This window comes from Microchirus variegatus (genome assembly GCF_963457635.1).
Source record: "Microchirus variegatus genome assembly, chromosome: 5".
NCBI lineage: Eukaryota > Metazoa > Chordata > Actinopteri > Pleuronectiformes > Soleidae > Microchirus > Microchirus variegatus.
In genome coordinates, this window is record NC_139806.1 from 28,386,556 (window position 1) to 28,408,822 (window position 22,267).

Below are 22,267 nucleotides of genomic sequence, written 5' to 3' on the forward strand. Positions count from 1 at the left end.
AGAAGAAGAACGTGGAATAAGCAGCAGGCGAGTGACGTGGAGCGTCGGGTCTGAGCAGGTCAGTGGAATTTGAACACGATGATGTAAAAGACACTTTTGAGTTTACCTTCAGGTCTGAGGATGAAAAAGCCTGGCGTCTGCTTCAGGAGTCAGAGTCTTCTTGTCGTTTCCTCTTCAGTCCTGAGCTTTTCTGCTCTTTAGAGCGACTCCACCACTGCAGGTCAAACTGCTCTCTGATCAGACACGGCTAAAGGAAAACAATGCGTATTCATTACATTAAAGAAATAATAATCCATAGAAACAAATGTTCAAAAATAATAAATTTTTAACCATAAAACAAAGGTGCATCATGAAAAAAACCTGGCAATTTAAGGGTTAAAATCTTTAAAAACTCATTAATATTATATATGTATGAAAAGGACTGATGTCGGTTTAAACATACAATTTTTACATCACTGTTGGAAATCCTCTGCACCAAAAACCCATAGAGAAAATGATGGATTCTCCTCACAGCTCACAGGAGCTGTTGATCCACTGCTGCCTCCATCAGTGAGTTCATGTGTGTTTATTTAGTGACTTCTGTGTTTAAAAACCTTAGTTCAGATTAACCTCAGAGACACAAACTCATCACACGAGGACACAGCAGACAGCAGCAGCTGTGTCACTGTGAGCTTAAATGGCTGGTTTTCTCTGTGGGCTTTGGTGTGGGGGAAAGTGAGCAGAAAAAACTTCAGTTTCCAGTAAGAAAAAGGTTGTTTAAGAGCAGAATAAACAGGCTCATGTAATCTTTAGATACTGCAGACTTTAGAAACTGTGTTTTGACTCTTTTTACTATGCTATTTGTGTGCATAAAAACCATGATCTCTGGTTAGAAACGTGGTTCCATGTGGATAAAAAAAAAAACAACACCGTTCAGAATATCCCCTTTAAACTTTAAATCAGTGCTGAGGTGCAGCAAATGTCGTGCTGATAGTCGTACCTGTCTGGAGGACTTGATCAGTGTTGCGGATCGTAGACTGGTGCAGCTCACGGCAGCAGATGAAGAAGAAGAAGAAGCAGCAGCACTTGTTGATGTTTCCTCCTCCAGTCGCTCCAGCAGGATCCTGGTTCTGGGGACGTGACTCCAGGAGACGCCGAGGCCCGGCTGCAGCTCGCCGCTGCTGCTTCTGGTCACGTGGTTTGTTACCTGCAGATCCAGACCATCATTAGCATCATCATTGTCATGTCAAGTTTGAGCTTATACTGTGTTTTGGTTGACTTGAGTTTATTTTGATTCTGAAGGAGCAAATGTACAGCAGCTAATTTCCCATCTGGGTTTAATAAAGCGCTGAGTCTGATTCCAGAGGTAATAGCAGCGTCTTAATTTTAATCAAATGCGACATAAAACATTATCATTATCTTACTTTAAATAACAGGATGGTATTCTCTGCCGTCTGTTTTAAATGTGACAATTTTTAAAAAGTATAACCTGCAGTCATAGAAGTATAATAATGGGAAATTGTCTGTCAACAAACTCCCCCTGCACCAAAGTGCATGGAGAAAATCTGAGATTTTTCGTCACAGCACACAGATCAGTGTTGAGCCACTGCTGCCTCCATCGGCGAGTTCAAACATGTCATTCTGTGACTTCTGTGAGTGAAAAACTTTATTTATATTGACCTCAGTGACACAAACTTAGCAAAAGAGGCAGCAGAAGAACACGAGCGCCTGAGTCTGCATGAGCTAAAAACGTCGTTTTTCTCAGTGGGATTAGGTTTGTGAAACAGAGAACGGTGACGTATGTTACCTTTCCAGTCAGAAAATGATAAAAATAAAGTGGCAAACATACTCTGAAGGTGTCATAGTGGTACTTCAGTAGTTGTACTACAAGTGGAAAACAAAAGCTAGAATCTGGTTTTGTCATGTTGTCAAAGACAGAATCAGTGGGTTAAAGTTCAAACTCTTGTGTCGTGTCGTTCTTACCAAAGCAGCGATGTTGAAATCCTTGGCCATCGTCCTCAGAACTCCGCCCACTTGACTCATTAAGGACATTCCTGAAGACACAAAAGACGTAAGTGACAACGCAGAATACACTTAACCTGTCTGTGAGTGACGGATTTAAAGCTGCAGTGTGTAACTTTTTGTGATTCTGTCTTTGTAAAAACACAGAAGGCAACATCATTTTTGTTTGATCTGAAAACAGACTCTGTCAAGCAAAACTATCAGACCTGACTGAGGGAGCGTCTGTGCTTATACAGCAGCAGAGCACTTCTTGGTGTTTGCAGTCGTCTCAATTCACTTTCTGTGCGGAATGTCGCCGGGTGACACGAGATCTAAACACCGCTACACTGAGTCGTGTGGAGTTAAGGAGAATCCACAAACGTTTTTTTTACCAATGTTTTGGGAACAAATAAACGCAATTTTTGGTCCCAGAGTTAAAGGCCACCATTTTGTTTTCACGTACAAATCCGACACACAACTGTGGTAAAATGACAACATCGTACAGTCCAACCTCTTACTCTTACATGTCATGTTTTTGGAGTATTACTGCGGCAGCGCTACAGCGCCACATTCAGGCCTGGCATGTACATGACTACTAATAATCATAACTTTATATAAAGCACCTTTTAAAACAAGACAAAGAAAAATTAAACAAATAAAAAATAACTGTCAGTATAAAGAGTCATTGAGGGTCACATAGATGAATATAAATAAATAAATAAATAAATACATAAGAACAAAAAGAAAAGGGTCACAGAGAAAAATGAATTTCCTGTGTTAATAGCGAGGCCTCACTTAGCCAGAATAACAAAAATGCCTTGGCCCCAGGGTTCAGACGACACGTTTACATCCCATAATAATAACAACCCACCCAGTGTGTGTGTGTGGAGACGTGGGATGGACAAGAATATCTCTGACGATGGAGAATAAAAACAGTGAAGTGAATCACACAGTTGCATAAACAGTGACGCACAGGGTTTAATCTGGACAGATTATCACTTATCACACTCTCTAATGAAAATAAACTGTCCAGTTAAACTGTCCAACTAGAAGAGGACACTTTTCATCACATATATATATATATATATATATATATATATATATATATATATATATATATATATATATATATATATATATATATATATATATATACATATACACACATGTATAAATATAATATAGACTGTATAAATATACCAGTCTGTAAATGTATACTATATGTTTTAATTCAAGAAATGTCCGTTTGTCCACCTGACCTATAATCTCATAACTGTCCAACACTTCAGTTGACAGGCGTCAAACTTGGCAAACGACTCACTCAGGACACCAGTGTGTGAAGTGCCGACTTTGACGGTGTTTGGATGAGAAATGTAAGAGATATGGGTCCAAATGTGACAGATATGATCACAGAATTTTGTTGACAGACGGAGAGAAAGAATCTGCACGGCTGCTAAAATAGGTGAATACATGTATAATATTCATGTTTTTCGTGTATTCACATTCAACCGAGACACTAACCCTACAGTGAAAGGTGTCACTTTGTTGGAATCATGCTCGTAGAATGTCAATTTCATCAACAGATTATAAACTGGGACGTAGTAGACGCCTTTAGAATAAGAATAGTTTGCTTTTTGTAGCCTTAGAATCAGCCTTTTATATTAACTTTAAAAAGGTAAGGGCCTTGCTTTACGTGGGCCGCCATCTTGAGCTCTTTCAAGATTTGTTTCTCTTCGCTACGGAATGTTGCATCTTTTACCGATGTTTTGGGATTAAATAAACGCTATTTTAGTCGCAAAGTGACAACTTCTAAAACGGCACCATTTTGTTTTCACGTACAAATCCGGCACACAACTGTGGGAAAAAGACAACATCGTAGAGCCCAATCTCTTACTCTTACATGTCAGGTTTTTGGTGTGTTACAGCGGCACATACAGGCCTGGCATGTACACTACAACACCAATATTAATAATAACTTTATATAAAGTACAATAGTTTAGTTTCAGTGCTTTCATAAACCAGATTAATGAAAGACAAACAAGACAATAATAATTGTAATAAAAGATGAAATTAAACTATTAAAAACAAAGGTGCAAAAAAACAACTGTCAATATAAAGAGTCATTAAGGGTTAGATAGATGAATATAAAAATATAAATAAGTACAAAATGAAAAGGGTCATATAAGGAAAAGTTCATTTCCTGTGTTGATAGCAACGTAACTCTCTTATGTTTTCTTTCAAGATTTGTTTCTCTTCACTCATTTATTTGATTTATTAGCCTGTTATTTTAATGTTTCAGGAGGTTTGTTTTGTATTTAATTCATCTGTGGGGTTCTCTACTTGTATTTCTTCTTCTGGTTGTATTGGTTAATTTAACAAAACTTTATTTTTTTAACACTGTGGATGTTCTGTGGTTTCTTATTTGTTACATTCCAAACATACACACTGCAGCTTTAATTTGTCTCCCGTCACAAAGAATGAATGGTTTGTGTGTTAGCGTGTGTGTTGCCTCACCGTCACTGTGTTTTCCTCCCAGCAGAGGAGCGATCACGGCCGACACCGAGTCCACGATCACCGCCTTGACAGAGCCGCCGCCCACTGACGCCTGATTGAAAAACACCACAAAGTCACTTGAAGTCTCTGCTCTGGTGTGTGTTTTTTTTTTCAGTAAAGAGTGGAAACGAACCTGCTGAAGGCCGTCGCTGCACAGACCGAACAGACAGTCGAGCAAAGAGAAGACGTCAAAGACGCGGAACACACGGATCCTCTGAAGAGCAGCCATCTGTCAATCATCACACGTTGTTGTGTTGTTGATTTTAGCTCAATTCACCGTCACTTAAACAACAACAACAACAACAACAACAACAACAACAACACACCTGCTCCTCTTTGTCGCTGGTCTCAGTCTGGAGCATCTGCAGCAGACGACCGGCTGTGAATCCTCCCGTCGTATCCACGTAGATCACGTTCTGTTTCAGCTGATGACAAATGTGCACAGACACGCCGAAGCACACCTACGACACACACACACGGAGCAGCAGCACGTTTAATCTGGATTATTACAGCAGGAGAATCATGGGTTCATAATCTACAGGTCAGAGGTCAGGACAAAACATTGTGTCTTTATCAACTATTAATTGGAAGTAAGTCGTTCAACAAAATACAGAAATTGTTTTCAGAGATAACAGTGTAATGTAAATGTAAATGTAAATGTACTTTATTTATACAGCCCTTTACAACAATCCTTTCGGTGATCCAAAGTGCTTTACAAGAAATAAATAAATAAAGAGGAAACAAATAAAAGTTATTAAAAACCATAAAAACAATAAAATAGTGCAAAATAAAATAAGATAGAATCAGATAAAAGATAAGAAGACAAAAGATAAAAAGTGTCACCATACTACTTGGTATTAAAAGCCATCCTAAACAGTGGGGATAAAACTTCAAATTTAACAACTTTAAAAAGTATGTGCGTCTCAATCTCAGGGATTAGATTATGGAGCAGTCCAACAGGTGAATTAAAGCAGGGTAAAAAGTAAAAAAAAAAAAAACTAAATAAAGGATGAAGAACAGCAGTTTAATTATTTTATCAGAGAAAACATTCATTACCAATTCTAGTGACGGAATCTCTTTGACATTGTATTCTTTTCAGAATAAAAGCTCTGAATTCTGGATGAAATTGTCGTTTTTGTGAAGATAAAGTATTCAGATCCAGATGCTGGATGACCAGTTTTGTGAGAATTTATGAGTGCGCTCATCAGTGATGGAGAAGAGAAAGAAGAGAAAGAGAGAATGAAGAGAAAGAAGAGAACGCTCACCTGAGATTTGCCACTTCCTGGACCTCCTGACAGCTCAGTTATCTCTCCTGTGTACAAGCCTGAGTCCAGCAGTTTGTCTAAGCTGCAGGAAACAAAAGGTGTGAGTGGTTACTGTGTTACTCTGTTACTGTGTTACACTGTTCCTCTGTCACTGTGTAACTCTGTTACTCTGCACTGTCACTAAGCTGAAATCTGAAAAAAAAGACTTTGTTGCTGAACTTAAGTACAAAATTCACGTATCTGTACTTTACTTCATTTATATTTTTAGTAACTTTTACTCCATTACATTATATATATAGCTTTTCTGGTCTTGATGAGCTACAGTTTTCACACATTCACACGCTACAACATTGGGTTAAGCGTCTTTGCTCAAGGACACAGACCAGCAAAGGCAGGAATTTAACTCGCTAGTCAACTCGCCGTACCACTGATCCACCAAGGTTTAATCCTAACTTTTCAGACTTTTACTTTGGTAATAACTCAAGTTTTAGAAGTAAAAGTATCTAAAAAAGTCATACATTTCATATAAGAAATTACTTTCAATACTTAAGTAGAGTAAATGTCATATACTTTAAGACTTTTACTGTGGTAATATGAAAAAAAGTGGCTTAAACTTCTACTAAAGTAAATTTATGGTACTTCACACAGGACTGACCATTAAATTGGCCAAACAACAGTTTATCTAGTTCCTGCATCATAGAAAGTAAAAAAGTGGTTATTATTGTTATTATAATGATAAAGTGTGTGGGGCTGCAGCAGGAACAAGCGTCTTTATTGACAGTGTTAAACCAAAGTGAGTAAAGGTCTGAGCTTCAGATCCATAACCTTGGCAGACAGTCTTGTTCTGGGCAGAGGTAAATCTCTGGCCCTGAGCTCCACCTCCAAACACCTCAGGTCATTTATACGCCACCTCTCTCCACCCCAGTGTGTCCGCTCTCTTTTAATGTGTTCACACACTGTGAGAAACTTTCAGACATAAATCACCGTCGCGGTCGTTCATTTTCCTCCTGAGCTCAGTGAGCAGAGGCCGGGACTGTGACGCTGCGGCGGGGTTCAAAGTTTCTCTTCTTCTTCTTACAGTAAAAGCAGAGTCTACGTGACGAGTCGTAGCAAAAACAATGGTCCTGCCAAACTAGCGCAAAGCAAATGTCAGCTTTCTTTACAGGACGTCTGCTCCTCTAAAGCTGTGGCTCACTTCTGTTTGAAGAACTGAAGATCTACAACACTTCTGTGCTGAAAGGAATCCACCGTCATGACTACATTCTTTGTGTTTAACTCGTCCAACAACGTGGAAACTCATGCAAGACTGAGACGGATTCCATTCTTGAATGGTGCGTACAATCGTAACTAGAGCTTCAGCCTCTATGAAAATAACCCACAATTAGTGGTTTAGTCCATAAAATGTATATGTATGTTTTAATCTGTGTTTCCAAAACCTCAAAAACCAGGAAATATTCACGTTCAAGAAGCTGGAAACTTGTTTAAATCATATTTAAACTATTCAAACTTATTCATTCATTATTAAAACAGTGGCCGTAACCGATTATAAATGGCTGCACACATACATACTACATTATGAATCATTTTTACTTTGTGCTTTGTCTATTGCTATACATATAAAGTTAATTTATGCCGTTTAAGTTCAATTTATCTGACAGTATTTTGTTTCTTTTAATATTTTCAGGGACATTATTTATTCAGCATTAATCTGTTGTTCATTTTCTTCATTGATCAATTATTTGATTGGCATATTAAATTAGACGAGGGGGGGTGAAATCAATAGTGAAATATCGCAATATTTTGCACAGTAATATCGCTTTAAAAACACTACGTTTTGTTTCTTTTAACTGATGTTACAAATTAAATTAAACTCTTTTGTGAATTAGCATTAAAAAAAACAAAATCTGTTGCCGTGTCAGTCCACTAGATGGTGCCAAGAGCTCACTCTCAGCTGTTATGAGAGTACATCGCAATATAAAATTTCGCAAATACGGCGACATGGAACTAGCGTCAGTAGATATTCGAGTTTGTTGTTATTTTTATCACAAAAAAACATTTTGTGTTGTCCCATCTCTAGTATTTCATAATATCAAGATAATATCGTTTTTTTAAGGAATTGTAATTAGGGAATGCACATTTTTTACATCATTACTCTCATTTTCCTTCGTAAAAACATATTTAAAATGATTAGTGTGTGACATCTGTGTATGAATACAGAAGGTAATTCATCTAAAAGCATATTTTGACACATTTAGGCTTTAAAAAAACTTATGTTTTGTGGCGTTTCTGACGCCGATATTAAATGTTGCTAATCGTTTGAACAGATACATTTAATGTAATCGTAGCTTTAACTTCTAAACGGACAGAAAAAGGTGAACGAGTGATGTTTGTGAGTTTATATCTCGAGCGTCATCATCATCATCATCAGACCTGACATTAGTTTGTGGAGCTGCATCATCTTCACTGAGTGTGTGATGATGATGATGACAGCGACGGTCCTGCAGACTGAAGGTTAAGCATCGACAGAGGAGTGTGTGATTGTGAAGAGGACGACGACGACTCCAGGAGTGCAGACTCTGATGAAAACATCAGGTTCTCACTCTCTCTCATGTGAAGCGATTGTCCTTGAAGATTTCCCGTGAGTCGCAGTCGCACTCATCAGGTGAGATCAAACTACCGCAGAGCCTTCATCTTCATCTTCATCCACGCCGTAATTGCAACCAAGAGGTTTTTGTGTTGTCAAGTTTTTTTTTTTGTGGCCAAAACAAAGTCTGGATCAATAACTTTAAGAGTGACACATTATCACTTCTATTTTACTACAACTTACTACTACTGCCTTGAAAGGCAAGATTGGTCAAATTTGACCCAAACTGTGTTTTAAGGGTTAAAAGAAAACTAGATTTTTTTGTCTAAATTAAGTATATTTAGGGTATAAACGCTGTTGAAATGGGTCAAATTTGATCTGAACAATTTGTTAGAAGAAAATAACAATAAAATTCAGGTTAAATGAATGATATTTAGAGAATTATTACTGCTGTCAGCAACTCTAAATATTTATATGTCGATATTTGTTTGGGATTATGATAATTAGTTGATATCCTTTCAAAATTGGCTAAATACCTGGCTAATCCAATTAAAATACAAGCAACTTTATTTAAAAAATGTCAATATAGAATCTCTTATAAAAACACATTTTAAAGTTGTTGTTTTTTTTGACCAGTAGTCCTCATGGAGACCAAAACCTGGTCCTAATTTGGCAGAACCTCATCTCTGAGGAACTGGTTCAGTATATCATGTGATTAAATTCAGGCTGAAGTTAAAATATCAAGCCCCTGCTGTATACATTCTGGTAACTGTCGATAACGTACATTTTATTTTAACTTTTTATTGTTGTATTGTTCATATTTTTCTATATTGTGCGTTCAAATATGTAGAAATGCATGTTTATTATTTATTATCTTCATCTTTGCTGATGTGAAAATGTACCTTATCTTAAGATAAGGGTAATTCAAATGAACCTGAGTGAATGTGTGTTATTACATCATCTCTGCATCAACCTAACAACACTGTAGCAGAAAGTGTCACTTCACTTGTCCACCAGAAGAGGGCAGCCAAGACACACATACACACACAAACACACACACACACACACGCACACGCGCACACACACACACACACACACACACACAGGGCTGCTTCACTTTCATGTCACTAATCCATGAAAACCACTTCAAGAGGAAACACCTGTGGTCGTTAATTATGGTGAAAACAGAGAGTTTAACAGTGGAAGAGGCTCCGTCACTACGTTCATATAAAGTCACATTCATCTGAGCTGCTTTCACAGCTCTGTCCAGAGTCGCCTGTGTCACTGCCAGACAAATTATTATACCTATTATATCTCTTTTCCCAAAAGCTGAAATATTGATCTGAGACGACTCTATTTTGGGGGAACTGCAACTTTTCATGTACGAGTCTCTGAGCTGTGTTTGTGAAAATCTGGGCAAACACAGATGTTTAAATATCATTTTTGAACGATGTAGAGAAAGAATACAAAAACACATCTGTTAGATTAGTTGTTTGATGCTTTACGGATTAATTTTGTATCATAAACATGTTTTTTTATATCGAAAACTATAAGGGGGTGGGCTGAAAAGCTCAAAGGCTGATGCAACAGTCACAAGTACGATAAACAACCCAAGTACCACGCATGATGCAATGGTCGAATGTGACCACATGTGGTTTGTTTTTCACTACAGTCTCTTTAAACGCCCTTGGTATAGACGCTCTCATCCTAACCGTCATAAAACGTCCTCAACAGCAGATTTCTCTATAGATTTGGACCCAACGCGCATCCTGGAACACTGAAGAGAACCAGCTGGATCTCCTATGACATGACCATTCAGGTGTGCTCTTGAAAACGTTTATTGTCTCTGTCTGATTAACAGTCAAACCTCCGGTTTTCCATCACCTTGTGGTGAACACGATCGATATTTGTGGCAGGACGTCACGTCCAGACCTTGGGGTCATCTTCAAGGTTCTCCTCCCTAACCCCGCCTTTTAAATTTCACCTGCACGCTTATTGCACAGTTGATAAACTGGGTGAGTTTACCCCTTTTTTCATGTTCAAAATTCACGTATATGTACTTTACTTTATTAAAGTTTTTGACGTCATTTATATTTCTAGTAGTGCTGGGCACGTTCATGGCGGTTAGCGGCGTCAACGGTAACGTACATTAACGCATGACGCGTTTCCGTGACGACTGACCGGAAAAGACGCGTGTGACGTCATGTTTACGCGATGTCTGAATTGTTAAAATGAGTCTCTAAAGTAACGCTAAACTTTAAAAACAGAGGCACACATACGCAGTACACAGGTGTGCTGGCTATTTGTGGCGCTGCTCTTCGTTGAATAATAAACAGACTGTAGGCGCGCTAACGACGCTAAAGGAGCTAGCACAGCTAATGCAGCTAACTGGTAAACTGGTCAGTCGCCATGGAAACACACTGTGCGTTAACGTTGATGCCGTTAACACTCATTTTGAGTAGCTTTTACAACATTTCCTCTAACCCTTTGTTACTCGCTACTACAAAATAAAATCAGAAGAAGATTATGGTCTGTATTGAAATAGAGCTTTTTTCGTCTTCTGAATTCTCCTATTCACTGTCATGTTAAAAAAGTTTTTTTTCGAAAAACATACCCTCCAATGTATTTTTAATGAGGATTTATGTGCATGCACTAACGTGCTTACGTCATATGTAAATTGAGCACAGAGAGGAGGGGATAACTTCTCTTCACTTCACGTCTCTTGATTAGTAGTTCGCCTCGAGTGGCGGGCGGCGCTCTTAGCGAGGCGAAGCTCAGCGTTTAAAAAATACACGGAGGATTGTGCTCGTTTAGCCGGTCCGTGCACTAACTAAGTACACGTAGTTTGACCAGTGCCATGAGTTCGCGCTTTCATATCTGTTAACTGTTTATGGCTCGTAGCAGCGGACAGCAGTCATTTGAAGCTACGTTCGTTAGCTTGTTTGCTAACATTGTTGATGTTTGTATTGCTCTGCTCAGGGTTTAACTGCAGGTTTAAACTTCACGCAAATCAGACAATCGGACTGTTTTGTGTAAGAGTATTGTAAGATGCATTTATCAACACATCTAAAGATCAAATTCTGCACTTTCCTTTAATGAATAATTTGACTGCACTATCTTGTCATATGTTTGTTGTATGTATCTGGTAAAAGTTGTGAAAGCTCTTGATCCTTGGTCAGTTAATAAATACTTGACTTAATATGCTGCCCCTGTCTTTATGTGGTTGCTGGACACATCTTGTGTCCTGTTTAGCTATTTTACATCATACATAGATAGATTCATGTAAATAATAGTTGTTTATCAAGTTGCCATCTAGTGGACACAAGGAGGACTGTTAATCACCTAACAACACATTGATACTGTCTTTCTTAACGCACCTATTGAATGGGTCACCTTATCATTATCAGAAAAAATTGCCCCCCCTGAAATTTTCTTCAGGAGCCGCCACTGATATTATATATTATAATACTTTTACTTCGAAGACTTAAGTACATTTTATATCAGAAAATGACTTTTGATACTCAAGTACAGTAAATGTCATACTTTAAGACTTAAAAATGACTTAAAGTACCCTTTAAGGTACTTTGTACAAGACTGACAGCGTCCATGTTCACAAAATGTCTCTTACAAATCCTCAATCAGCGATCAAATGTGGGTTTATCTGGAAGGAAACAACACAGTTGGCATCACGAAAGGTTAGATTCAGTGACTTGAGTGTCCAGAAATAAATAAAATGTATTATTATTATTATATTATTATGATACATGAAGTTTTACTGCTCTGGCATTAGTCAGCTTCTGAAATTCTCAGCCCACCCTCGTACATCCATCAATATCAAAACAAATGCTTTTACTTTGAAACCCGAGATATCATTTTAAACTACATTACATAATAGACGCCGTGTTTGAACACAACTGTCAGTAATGTTTTGTTGCCGTCAAAAAGAAAACAAGGAAAGAAAGTCAGGTCTCAGGAGATAAAGAGCCTCCTCAGAGGGAAGAAGGAAACACAGACCTTTTCTAAATCAGTCGACTGCACTGTTGTATTTTTAACGACGGCCGCCCGAGCTCCTGACGCATAATCCACCGACACAGTTCAACGCAAATTTGATTCAAACAACACGGAGCAAATTTTAGGCGGATAAAGCCGATCGATGCGGAGGATTCTGGTTCCAAAACATCTGAGGTAATGTATGACACTATTGATTCCACCGTGTCCTGTGACCGTGCAGATAAAAAACACAGTAACTGCTTTGACCAACAGCTGGAAACGGAATTAAAAAACTGTCCGCGGCTCCAACAAAAGGCTGTTTTACCACAAATGGATTTGGACTGGATCCTTAAAACACACATAATATCACAGACTTTTACTCCAGCCTTATATTATTTGGCACCGAAGAGGAAGTGGGTATTAAATAGGCTTTACAAAAATGACTTTTCGTTCTAAACTGATCACAAGGGAGTGTGATTTTTTAATTCAATATGTGGAGAACTCTTCTTAGGAGTACATATTTGATTTTAGAGGCGAGCCTCGCTTTAAGCCTTTGTGGCTCAGAGCCCGTCAGCTTTTATGCCCCAGTCCCTGAATGACAAAGCAGTGTGTTTGTGCTGCGTTGGCAGAAATGTCTCTAACCTGGGATTTCCAGTGAAGAGGATGGCCGTGGAGCTCAATAGTTCCTCGTAGAGATCGGCGCCCGACACGGGGAAGGCGGAGTGTTGGGCCAGCAGCACTCGACGCACGGCAAACAGAGCCTGGAATATAAAGAATAGACACACGATGAGGCTCTTCTGTCCACCTGGACCACTCATGTTCATGATCCAAAAGCACACTAAAATGGGATGGATTGGGACCCAGAATGAATGGATATTTTTCTGTATGTCACAATATATAAATCACAGGAACGAAAAAAAGCCAGGGCGACCAAAGGAAGAAAATTAAAGTTGTCGTCAAGCAAAACAACCAAAACAATCTACCAAAACAAGAAGAAGAAGATGTCATCAATAGTGAATACAAGAGCAAGCGAGACATCAGCATGTTCCTACTCATGGACCCATTTTTGAAAAATATGTGAATAAAAAGCCAATGCAGGAAGCATTTCAAACAAGAAAGCTTTGCTTGTTTTATGGAGAAAATAAACAACTACAGTCAGTGATTAATTGAGTAAATAAATGTTAGCACTGGCGGCAACACAATTAGTCTCGACTCCAGGGCCTGGGGTTGATATGAAAATGTACAACATAATAACATCATACAAAACCATTGCTCCATAGCCTGAGAAAAAGTGCTTCTAAATCTGATCCGAGAAGAGAAAATAAAGAAAAACATTGCGGAGTTTGAAGAACACCTTTGAGTGGCGTCCAGTTGCGATGTCGGAAATACAAATGTATCTTGGGCTAACCATTGGTTATTTACCTGTTAAAGGTGCCATATGTAAGAATGTGGTCAAAAATGGTTACTACATTCAAATTCAAAATACAGAGGTCTTTTAGGTTTGGTTTTCTGACGTAACTGGCAACCCGTGGTTGCTCGGCAGCTGAGACTCTACTGACTGCAATGATTGGTAGACGGCGGTAAGTGGCGCCACATGCCATAACATCAACATGATTTGCAGTCTGCAAAATACTTTTTTTAATGCAAATTTTTGGCTGTACTGTTGTTGTTGGTGAGTTCAGTTTGTTATATGAACATTATTCCTGAGTCTCTGTGACATATTAGGAGGATTTTTATGTGATTTAGATTTATTACATAATGCACTTTTAATCATTGTTTTTACTTCAAGAGCTCAATATTTATTAAAAAGTAAAAATATAGTATTGTACAAAGTTTGACAGCCAGTGATTTTGTACACACAAACCGTGTAAAAGATTTACTACAGGGAGCAGCCCACGACCTTGGACAAATCCCATGTTCCCACTACAAATGGAACGCACCACTACACTCTGGTTAGATTTCCTGTCCAAATGAGGCAAATCTTTTGGGCCTCAATTAATGGGACTTTATTTTGTGGTCCAATTTAAGAAGGATGTGGCCGCAAGACAGAACACAAGGCATGTTTTTATGTAAATGTCGACTTGCTCTGCTTTAATTGGTCTGGAGGACCAAGGACGCGGGCGCGCGGGGGTGACCTCGCGTTGACCCCACGACCTGTTGTTTGTGCAAAAACAATCAGGAGTGTGAGCAGCCAGAGGGAGGCTGGCCATCAGCTCAGGGGAAGCCTGCAGGCAGAACAAGCAGGTCAGGAAACAGAGCTCAGTCAACGGGACGGGCGCTGAACCTGCTGCGGGGGGGCTAGCGGCTGGAAAAATATTCCAAAAACATAACGATCTCACGCGAGTCGAGGTGAGGACTGTCGCGCTCTCGTTCTGCGGGAGCTTTTGTTTCGATGCTTTCAAATTTAAATCAGCTCGATCAAAGTGTGGGGGGGGGGGGGGGAGACACAATATGTTGGAAGCTAAAGCTGCCGTTATTTCATTAAAGATCAGCATTGTAGCCCTGAGGGACTCAACAAGACTGAAGATGAAAATCGGAGCACTGCTGCGTCCCTCTGTGTGAGGCCTCGCAGAAACTCAATTTCTCCATCAGCGTATTCTTAGTAACTCTCACAGAACATCTCCAGATAGAGATCCTCATGGTACTATTTCTAATGGAAAGTGGAATGAATTCAGCCATTCCACTCGATGGAAACACGGCAAGAGTCAATTGATGCAAATGGTGCAATAAAAAGGTACCAAGTGCTAATCCCAAATTGTAAAAAGTGAAGTTGACTCGTAGCAAATAGCTGCAAAGATTTGTGGTTAGCATTGTCCTGGACAAAACGCAGGATTTTGCTTCAAAAACCAGGAAGAAGACGTTCCGACTAATGCGGATCGTAGCTAAAGCCGATAAAATGGATAATTTAACATATTCCCACTGGTGAAAAACACATTTAAAAGTGGACGTAATCGCAACTCCAAACAGACATTAAATGTGATTAGGCCTGGAAATTACAATAATTTCTGCTTTCTTTGCTCTGTATAAACAAAGAAATCGTTAAAAACTGAATCATTTTGGTTTGTGGACAAAACAAAAGACGTTTGAGAGCGTCGTCATTTCAAGGTTTGGGAAACAATTTGACAGTTTTATGGACGAAAAAAACAAATCCTGTTAATCTTATTATGACAACAGTGATTAGTTACAGCCCTAGATACTGTATGATAATGCTCTTTAAAATTAAAGAAATCCACTGCTATTCTATCAGTTGCTGAGAGAAAACCCTGATAAATGATGTGGCACTTTAAAGTCCAAACATTTTCTCAGAAATTTGACATATTTTCTGTTTATTTACTATCCATTTAACATTTTAATTGTTAATCCTTTAGTGCATCTGCATGTGACAAATACTTGTTTTCAGTAAGATAATAATTTCCAGTTTTCAAGTATTGAAGTAAAAGAAGCTCATTTTCAGTTTCTGTGCAGCAAGGGCAGTGTTTCATTTTACTTTAAAAGAAAAATCTGGAATTTATCCAGAGGGAGGAGGAGGGGCGGGGGTAAAGCTTGTGCACACAACTGTGCTCTAAAGGGAAAAACATATTATCTTGTTGTACTGTGGGGAGTTGGAAAAAGGCAATAAAATATGCAGAGAAGAAGTGAAACAAGTGTCATCTTCAACCTTGTATTGAACTGCTGCTGTGAGACAATTTGGCACTCGCCTCTAAAGCAGATGACTTGGCTCATGAAGGTTATTTATAACAAGGCCCGTGGGAGGTCTGCTTACAATATGCATACATTTTAATTAAAATAATCCAATATACTCCACGTACACAATGACTAATTCATGTGGCATGTGGGTGAAAGTGTTTCACAGATCGACAAACCTCCACCGTCTACATTGTTTGTGGCAATTATATAAAAATGTGGGTGTTTCTTTTTTTTTGTCGCTTTTGTTGACCTTTTTTCTTCTAATGCCATAAAGAATAACAGTGAATTTGATTTATTTCAAGGAACAACGAGTTTGTTGTCATGATGATGGTAATCTATTGATTACATTATCCATCAATAGAAAAGCTGAATTTGTCCTCAAATACTCAATTTTAATGATTTCTTTGTTATATGGAGCAAAAGAGAAATCAGAGAGAGCATTTTATTTACTAAAACAAAAATGAAAAAGAAGATCAATCCATTATTTACTCTTGCCTTTCACTCAAACTGATTTCCCTATGCAACATAAACTTCACAAATTGGCTGTATTAAACATTAAGATGGCATTTTTCTTGCTGGTAAAGTATTATAAATATGACTGGAGGAGTATGGAGTATTAACATGTCATTAAACGGATTAAATGAAGCTAAACTATAATTTTGTATGTTTCCCTTTTCAAACAAGTGTTAGCATCACATGTTGTAAAGTAACTGTGGCTTCAGTGAACATGTGTTTCCCAGTGAATGAGCTCCATGTTTATTTAATGAATGCGTGTGTGTGTGTGTGCTTCTTTAAATACCTTATATGACACGGAGCATCTCTGGGCCAGCTCCTCCAGATTACAGGAGACCAGATCCTCCACTGAGGAAACAACAAAGTCAGGACGTTGTCAAGCGCTGCTGCTAATTATGACCCAACAAAACACGTTTCACGCACATAAACACAAACGTCACGCACCCGTTTTGACATCTGCAGCACGCAGCTTCCGCACCAAACCGTCGTCCAGCCCGGGACACATCCCTCCTCTCAGGACCACCATGCTCCTGCGTCACATGAGAGACAATCTCCAGCTGCTGAGCGAGTAATGCTAAAGCTAGCGGTAGCTACTAGTTAGCTCCGCGGCTAAAGTGCCTCGGCGAACTTGACAACTTTGTTTTAACGCCGAATGACCGACTTTTACAGAAGCTGCGTCTGAGTCACAACCCGAAAAGTACCCACACTAAATCAAATTAACGCCTTCATGAAACTGTTTAAAGTTGTTTTGATCTTAAATTACACATGAGAAGGAACACTTCATCCACCCGCTTGCCGTAGTTGAGTAAGCTAAGCGCAGTGGTGTTAGGGAAACGGAGTATTGCTAGCTCAACGATAGGATCCAAAATTGTTCATCGTATTTTACCACCCTTTCAACTGTATTTGTGCATTTGTCTTACCATTTACCATTAATAACGTCATATACTTTTGTTGTACACTCACTTTTTGTGTCTGAATACAAGTGTTATTAAATACTTAAAAATAAATACTGCACCACAGTTTGCTAATTTAGCTACAACTGAAACTAGCAAACCTTGCGATCAGCCATAAAGATTAGCTATTCTGTCATCTCATACACATGAATAAATACAGTATATACATACACACACAAATATATTAATGTATATACATAAACATTTAGACAGATAAAATAAAAACATCATAAGGGATTCTTGGCAGTTCAATCCAGTTGTTTGGATTAATTTCAGTAAATGTGTGGATTGAGATGTACATTACACCCTTAAAAGACATCACGTTACTGACATTTATTCCTGTGTTTTAGTATAATTAGGCCTTAATTTCTCATTTTGGAGTCATACTCCATAAGAGAATTGTCCCCTTATTAACCCGAGCTCCCAAATCCAGATTACGTCTCCTGAAGAGGAGTATGGTTTTCCTAATCTCTGATTCATGTATTTCTGTCTTTGTTTCCCCAGATAATGTTTGTTTCCTAAACATAATTATTTGAACTGATGCAATTTGCAAGAAAGGGAACACACACACGAGAAGATGTGATTCTCTCAGGGATAAATAAAGCAACCTATCATTAATATGATTATTATGCTAATATAATTATAGCAAAATGAACCGTATTAGAGTAATGGATAAGGAGCTAATTCTGTGTTAATCATTTGACTCGTAGGCCTGCGTTAATGAGTAATGAAGTTCTGCTCTAGGATGTGGAATTTTGAATAAAATCCAGCTGCTCTGTTCCTTCCACTGTTGAAGGATTAGTGTAGAAAAAAGTTATTTCTGTTTGCAGAAGAGAACAGCGACTTTCATGCTTTAGCACGTTATATTAAATAGTTTATTGGATATCTGAAGTCTGCTTCATAAACACTGTGATAATCTATCATGTCAATCCTGAAGCATTAAACCACATACACCAAATTCATCAAATAAAGTCAGATGAACCAACGTTGACACCGAGGCTGTTTTCTCCAACATAATCCAAAATAAAAGTCCAGTGAAAACATTTCACATTCATTCCAAACGGATAAGTGTCTGTGACAGTGTCGGCGGCAATTAACTAGAAAATGATGATGCGAGGAAATGGTACCAAATTTTTCTATTAGAACGAACCAGAACACCACTTTATCAATGCCAAGGCTTGAAAAAAAGCCAAATTACAGTGGAAGCTTTTTGCCCGGAATCACATCACGTTGTTTATGCAAACTTTTACTCCTCGTGGCCCTGGTTAGACTTTGAACTTTAGACTTTAGTGAAGCTGAAACTTTTTGTCTTTAACAGTTTAAAGTTTTATTGTGTTCTGCTCTTGGCTACTGGGATGGAGTTTTCAATTCGATCTATAAATGCAAGAAACATCAGTGTGTTCATCCAATAACTGTTCAACTTTCAATCAAATAGAAATATTTAAAATCCCCAAAAGCTAAGATAACATTTGCTAAACTAACAGAGGCTAAACTAACCTCTGTGAAACTAAAGCTTATCTAAAATAAACTAAGCAAATATATGTTAAGTAAGAAGATGGTGAGTTAGCTCCACAATAGCTAAACTGAGCTCAGTGAAGCGCTAATCTAAGATAATTGAGGTAGACCATAATAGCTAATCTGAGCTAAGTGAGGCTGAAATAACCTATGCTAAACTACAGCTAATCCAAGCTAAACTCAACTAAGGTAGAATAACCTAAGATATATGGTTAGTACTACAGTAGTTAAACTGAGGCTAATAAAAACTATGATATGAACTAGGCTATTCTAAAATATCAAATGGAAACTTTTGTCTTTGACAGTTTAAAGTTACTTTTTTGTGTTCTTCTGTTGGCAACTGGGATGGAGTTTTTGTGGAAAAATCGATCTGTAAATGTAAGGAACATCAGTGTGTTCATCCAGTTACTGTTCAAGGCTTCAATCTTAAAATGCGTTCACTCTGGAACATTTTTGTCTGTACCAATATCTGTGTCATGGAGACGTTTAATTGGATCAGTGGGAGTTTAGTTGTGTGGGTCAGATGTGAATGTCCTGTGTGATATTTCTCTGACCGTTCGCAGACTCCTGGTCAATGACTCGGGTTTCCTCGCAGTCGAGGCTGCGACCCCCGTTTTTTGGCCTGGCGTTCACAGACGTCGTCTCTCTCTGATTATATCGTCGCCCGACGCCATGGACCATCTTTATTGGGGGGTTGGAAATTGGAAATGCAGATGCTTTCAGGACAGACCAAGGCCAATATTGTCCCTCCTCACAGGCAGCAGGCTACGGTATTGATCCATCTGCTTTTATTATGACCTGTGATCAATACAAGAGAAGATGAAAAGCCATAAAGGGGCGTTCTAACTGTGCAAGCGAGGTACATCAGGTTCTCCCTGGCGACTACTTCCACACAGGCCGCTGTAATAGTAATGACTTGGACAAAACCATAGTTATAGGCGGCACATGACCTTAGAGAAATAGAAGAGTATATGGTCTACTCAAGCATGTCTGCTGGAAATTACCTGTATAAACAACTAACCTGCAACAGGAAATAGGTTTTAGAAGGGCAATTCATTTGTGATCCTGGCACTGATCTTGCAGTGCAGTGTCTTTTATCTTATCTTATCCTTTTTATTAATAATACTAATACTTTGATCTGTAGACACGACTGGCTAGGATGCGGTAGTTTTGGCCAACTTTGGAAAGCTCCTACAAAAGGGAATCAATCACAAACCCCAGGTAGCGACGGTAGCTCAGTGGAAGACGAGTCGTCTTAGCGCCATATAAATACAGATCACATTTATCCTTTGTGCTCGAGGCAGGGCTTAATGCTTTTGCATACATCCAACATGGCGGCCACCGAAGAGCAGCTGTCTTGCGATTTAGCAGTTGCGTCCATTTTAAGCGACTTGCCCAACAGCACTAGTTGTTTAACGCCATTACTAGTTAGCTATCATTCCTACGACAAGCACATCTGTTGATACACCTTGCGGTCACTACCCTAGATGCCTCTGTGCGTCTTTTGTGTTGGTACGGACGTTTACGTGATACTTCCTCGAGAGGGCAATGCCGAGTACCAAGATTTTCAATATTTCTCTACGTCTGCCGTGACTACCGGCTAGCTAATCCAATTAAACCTCAGCTTGCAGTAAGTAAACCCCATAGTAGGTAGCATGTTTTGAGCTGGGCAATGCAACTCAGGTTGCTTCTTCATCGGTTTCCTGATCTGACTATTGACTCTATACTGCCCCCAATATTATTGGTGGTTTTGCAAAAGGCTCAGTCCATTTCCGTCTTTTGCCTACAGTATGGACATTAAGAGGAACAAGGGTTACTCTACATGTGGAGAAATTACCTTAAATCAGTCACAATTTGACTTAATTTCTTTAAAATGCAACACATTCAAGAACCTTTGTAGAAGGAATCGATCTCTATCATGACAATCGGAGGAAATGTTTAAAAAAAGGAGCCGTACCATGAAAATCAATCTGTAAATGCTTAGGTTGAACACAGCGCTGGCGTACTATTACAAGCAAACAAGTGTTGGTGTCTAAAAATAACAAGCAAACACAATGAGGCGGATCCAAACCTCACCAATCGTTTCCAACAGTGAGTTCACACTGAGACGGAGAGTCGGCCTCACGCTGAGGTGATGGACTGCAGGTGATTGCAGCTGCATTAATCATTCGCGAGGAACCCGATGAATAATTCCAGAGCTCAGTCAATTTGATTAATTATTGATAGCCCTCATCAAACACTGATGGGTATATCCAGTTAAAGAGGCCATCTTTAGTGGGGGAGATGACTCGGGAGACTTTACAAACACTCGTTTTACAATTTGTTCTGTTGCAGTGGTGGCTGATGATTTTCTGCAGTTTTCTTTTTACTCTATTTTCATCCATGAGATGGTGATACAGTTAAAGCACAGAGAAACAGGCAAATTGCAGACAGATAGAGGAAAATATCGTAAAATTTGAAAGCATCTCCCATGACATTTATAAAAGGTACTCTTACAGCAGTTGAAAAGATTCCCAAAAACTATCATCCTCTGGCCAAACAATGTCTTCATATTAAAATTTAAATTTAAATTATACATTTCTTTTAGCTCTACTTTTTACTTTTAATTTTCACCATCAAATAGAATAATTTAAAATCCCTGAAAGCTAATAAAACATTAGCTAAACTAACATATGTGAAAATAAACAAAGCTAATAAATGTTAAGTAAGATAAGACGGTTAGCGCCACAATAGCTAAAGCGAAGCGTTAAACTAAAATTTAGGTAAAGTAAGAGTTGATCAGCTCCACAATGGCTAATCTGAGCTAAGTGAGGCTGAAATAATCTATGCTAAACGAGGCTAATCAAAGCTTAACTAAATTAAGGTAGAATAACCTAAGGCTAATGATTAATTCTACAATATAACTAAACTGAGCTCAATGAAGCGCAAATCTAAGATAAACTAAGCTAAGATATGTTTCGCAAGATAAGACGGTTAGTTAGCGCCACAATAGCTAAAGCGAAGCGTTAAACTAAGATAATTTAGGTAAAGTAAGAGTTGATCAGCTCCACAATGGCTAATCTGAGCTAAGAGAGGCTGAAATAATCTATGCTAAACGAGGCTAATCAAAGCTAAACTAAGTTAAGGTAGAAAAACCTAAGGCAACTGATGAGTTCTACAATATAAATAAACTGAGCTCAGTGAAGCGCAGATCTAAGATAAACTAAGCTAAGATATGTTTCGCAAGA

The 22,267-nt window shown here is 38.6% G+C and overlaps 1 protein-coding gene across 1 annotated transcript; it reads right to left on the reverse strand.

Moving 5' to 3' along the window:
• Window positions 1-169: 169 nt before the first annotated feature.
• Window positions 170-17,098, reverse strand: rad51d (RAD51 paralog D; the record flags this gene model as incomplete). The annotated part of the gene is made up of 10 exons (XM_083889675.1): window positions 170-247; window positions 980-1,186; window positions 1,963-2,033; window positions 4,495-4,585; window positions 4,667-4,762; window positions 4,860-4,994; window positions 5,799-5,880; window positions 13,015-13,133; window positions 16,859-16,920; window positions 17,017-17,098. Coding segments are annotated over 10 exons (1,023 nt in total), but the record flags the coding sequence as incomplete, so codon positions are not given.
• Between the last annotated feature and the right edge of the window lie 5,169 nt (window positions 17,099-22,267).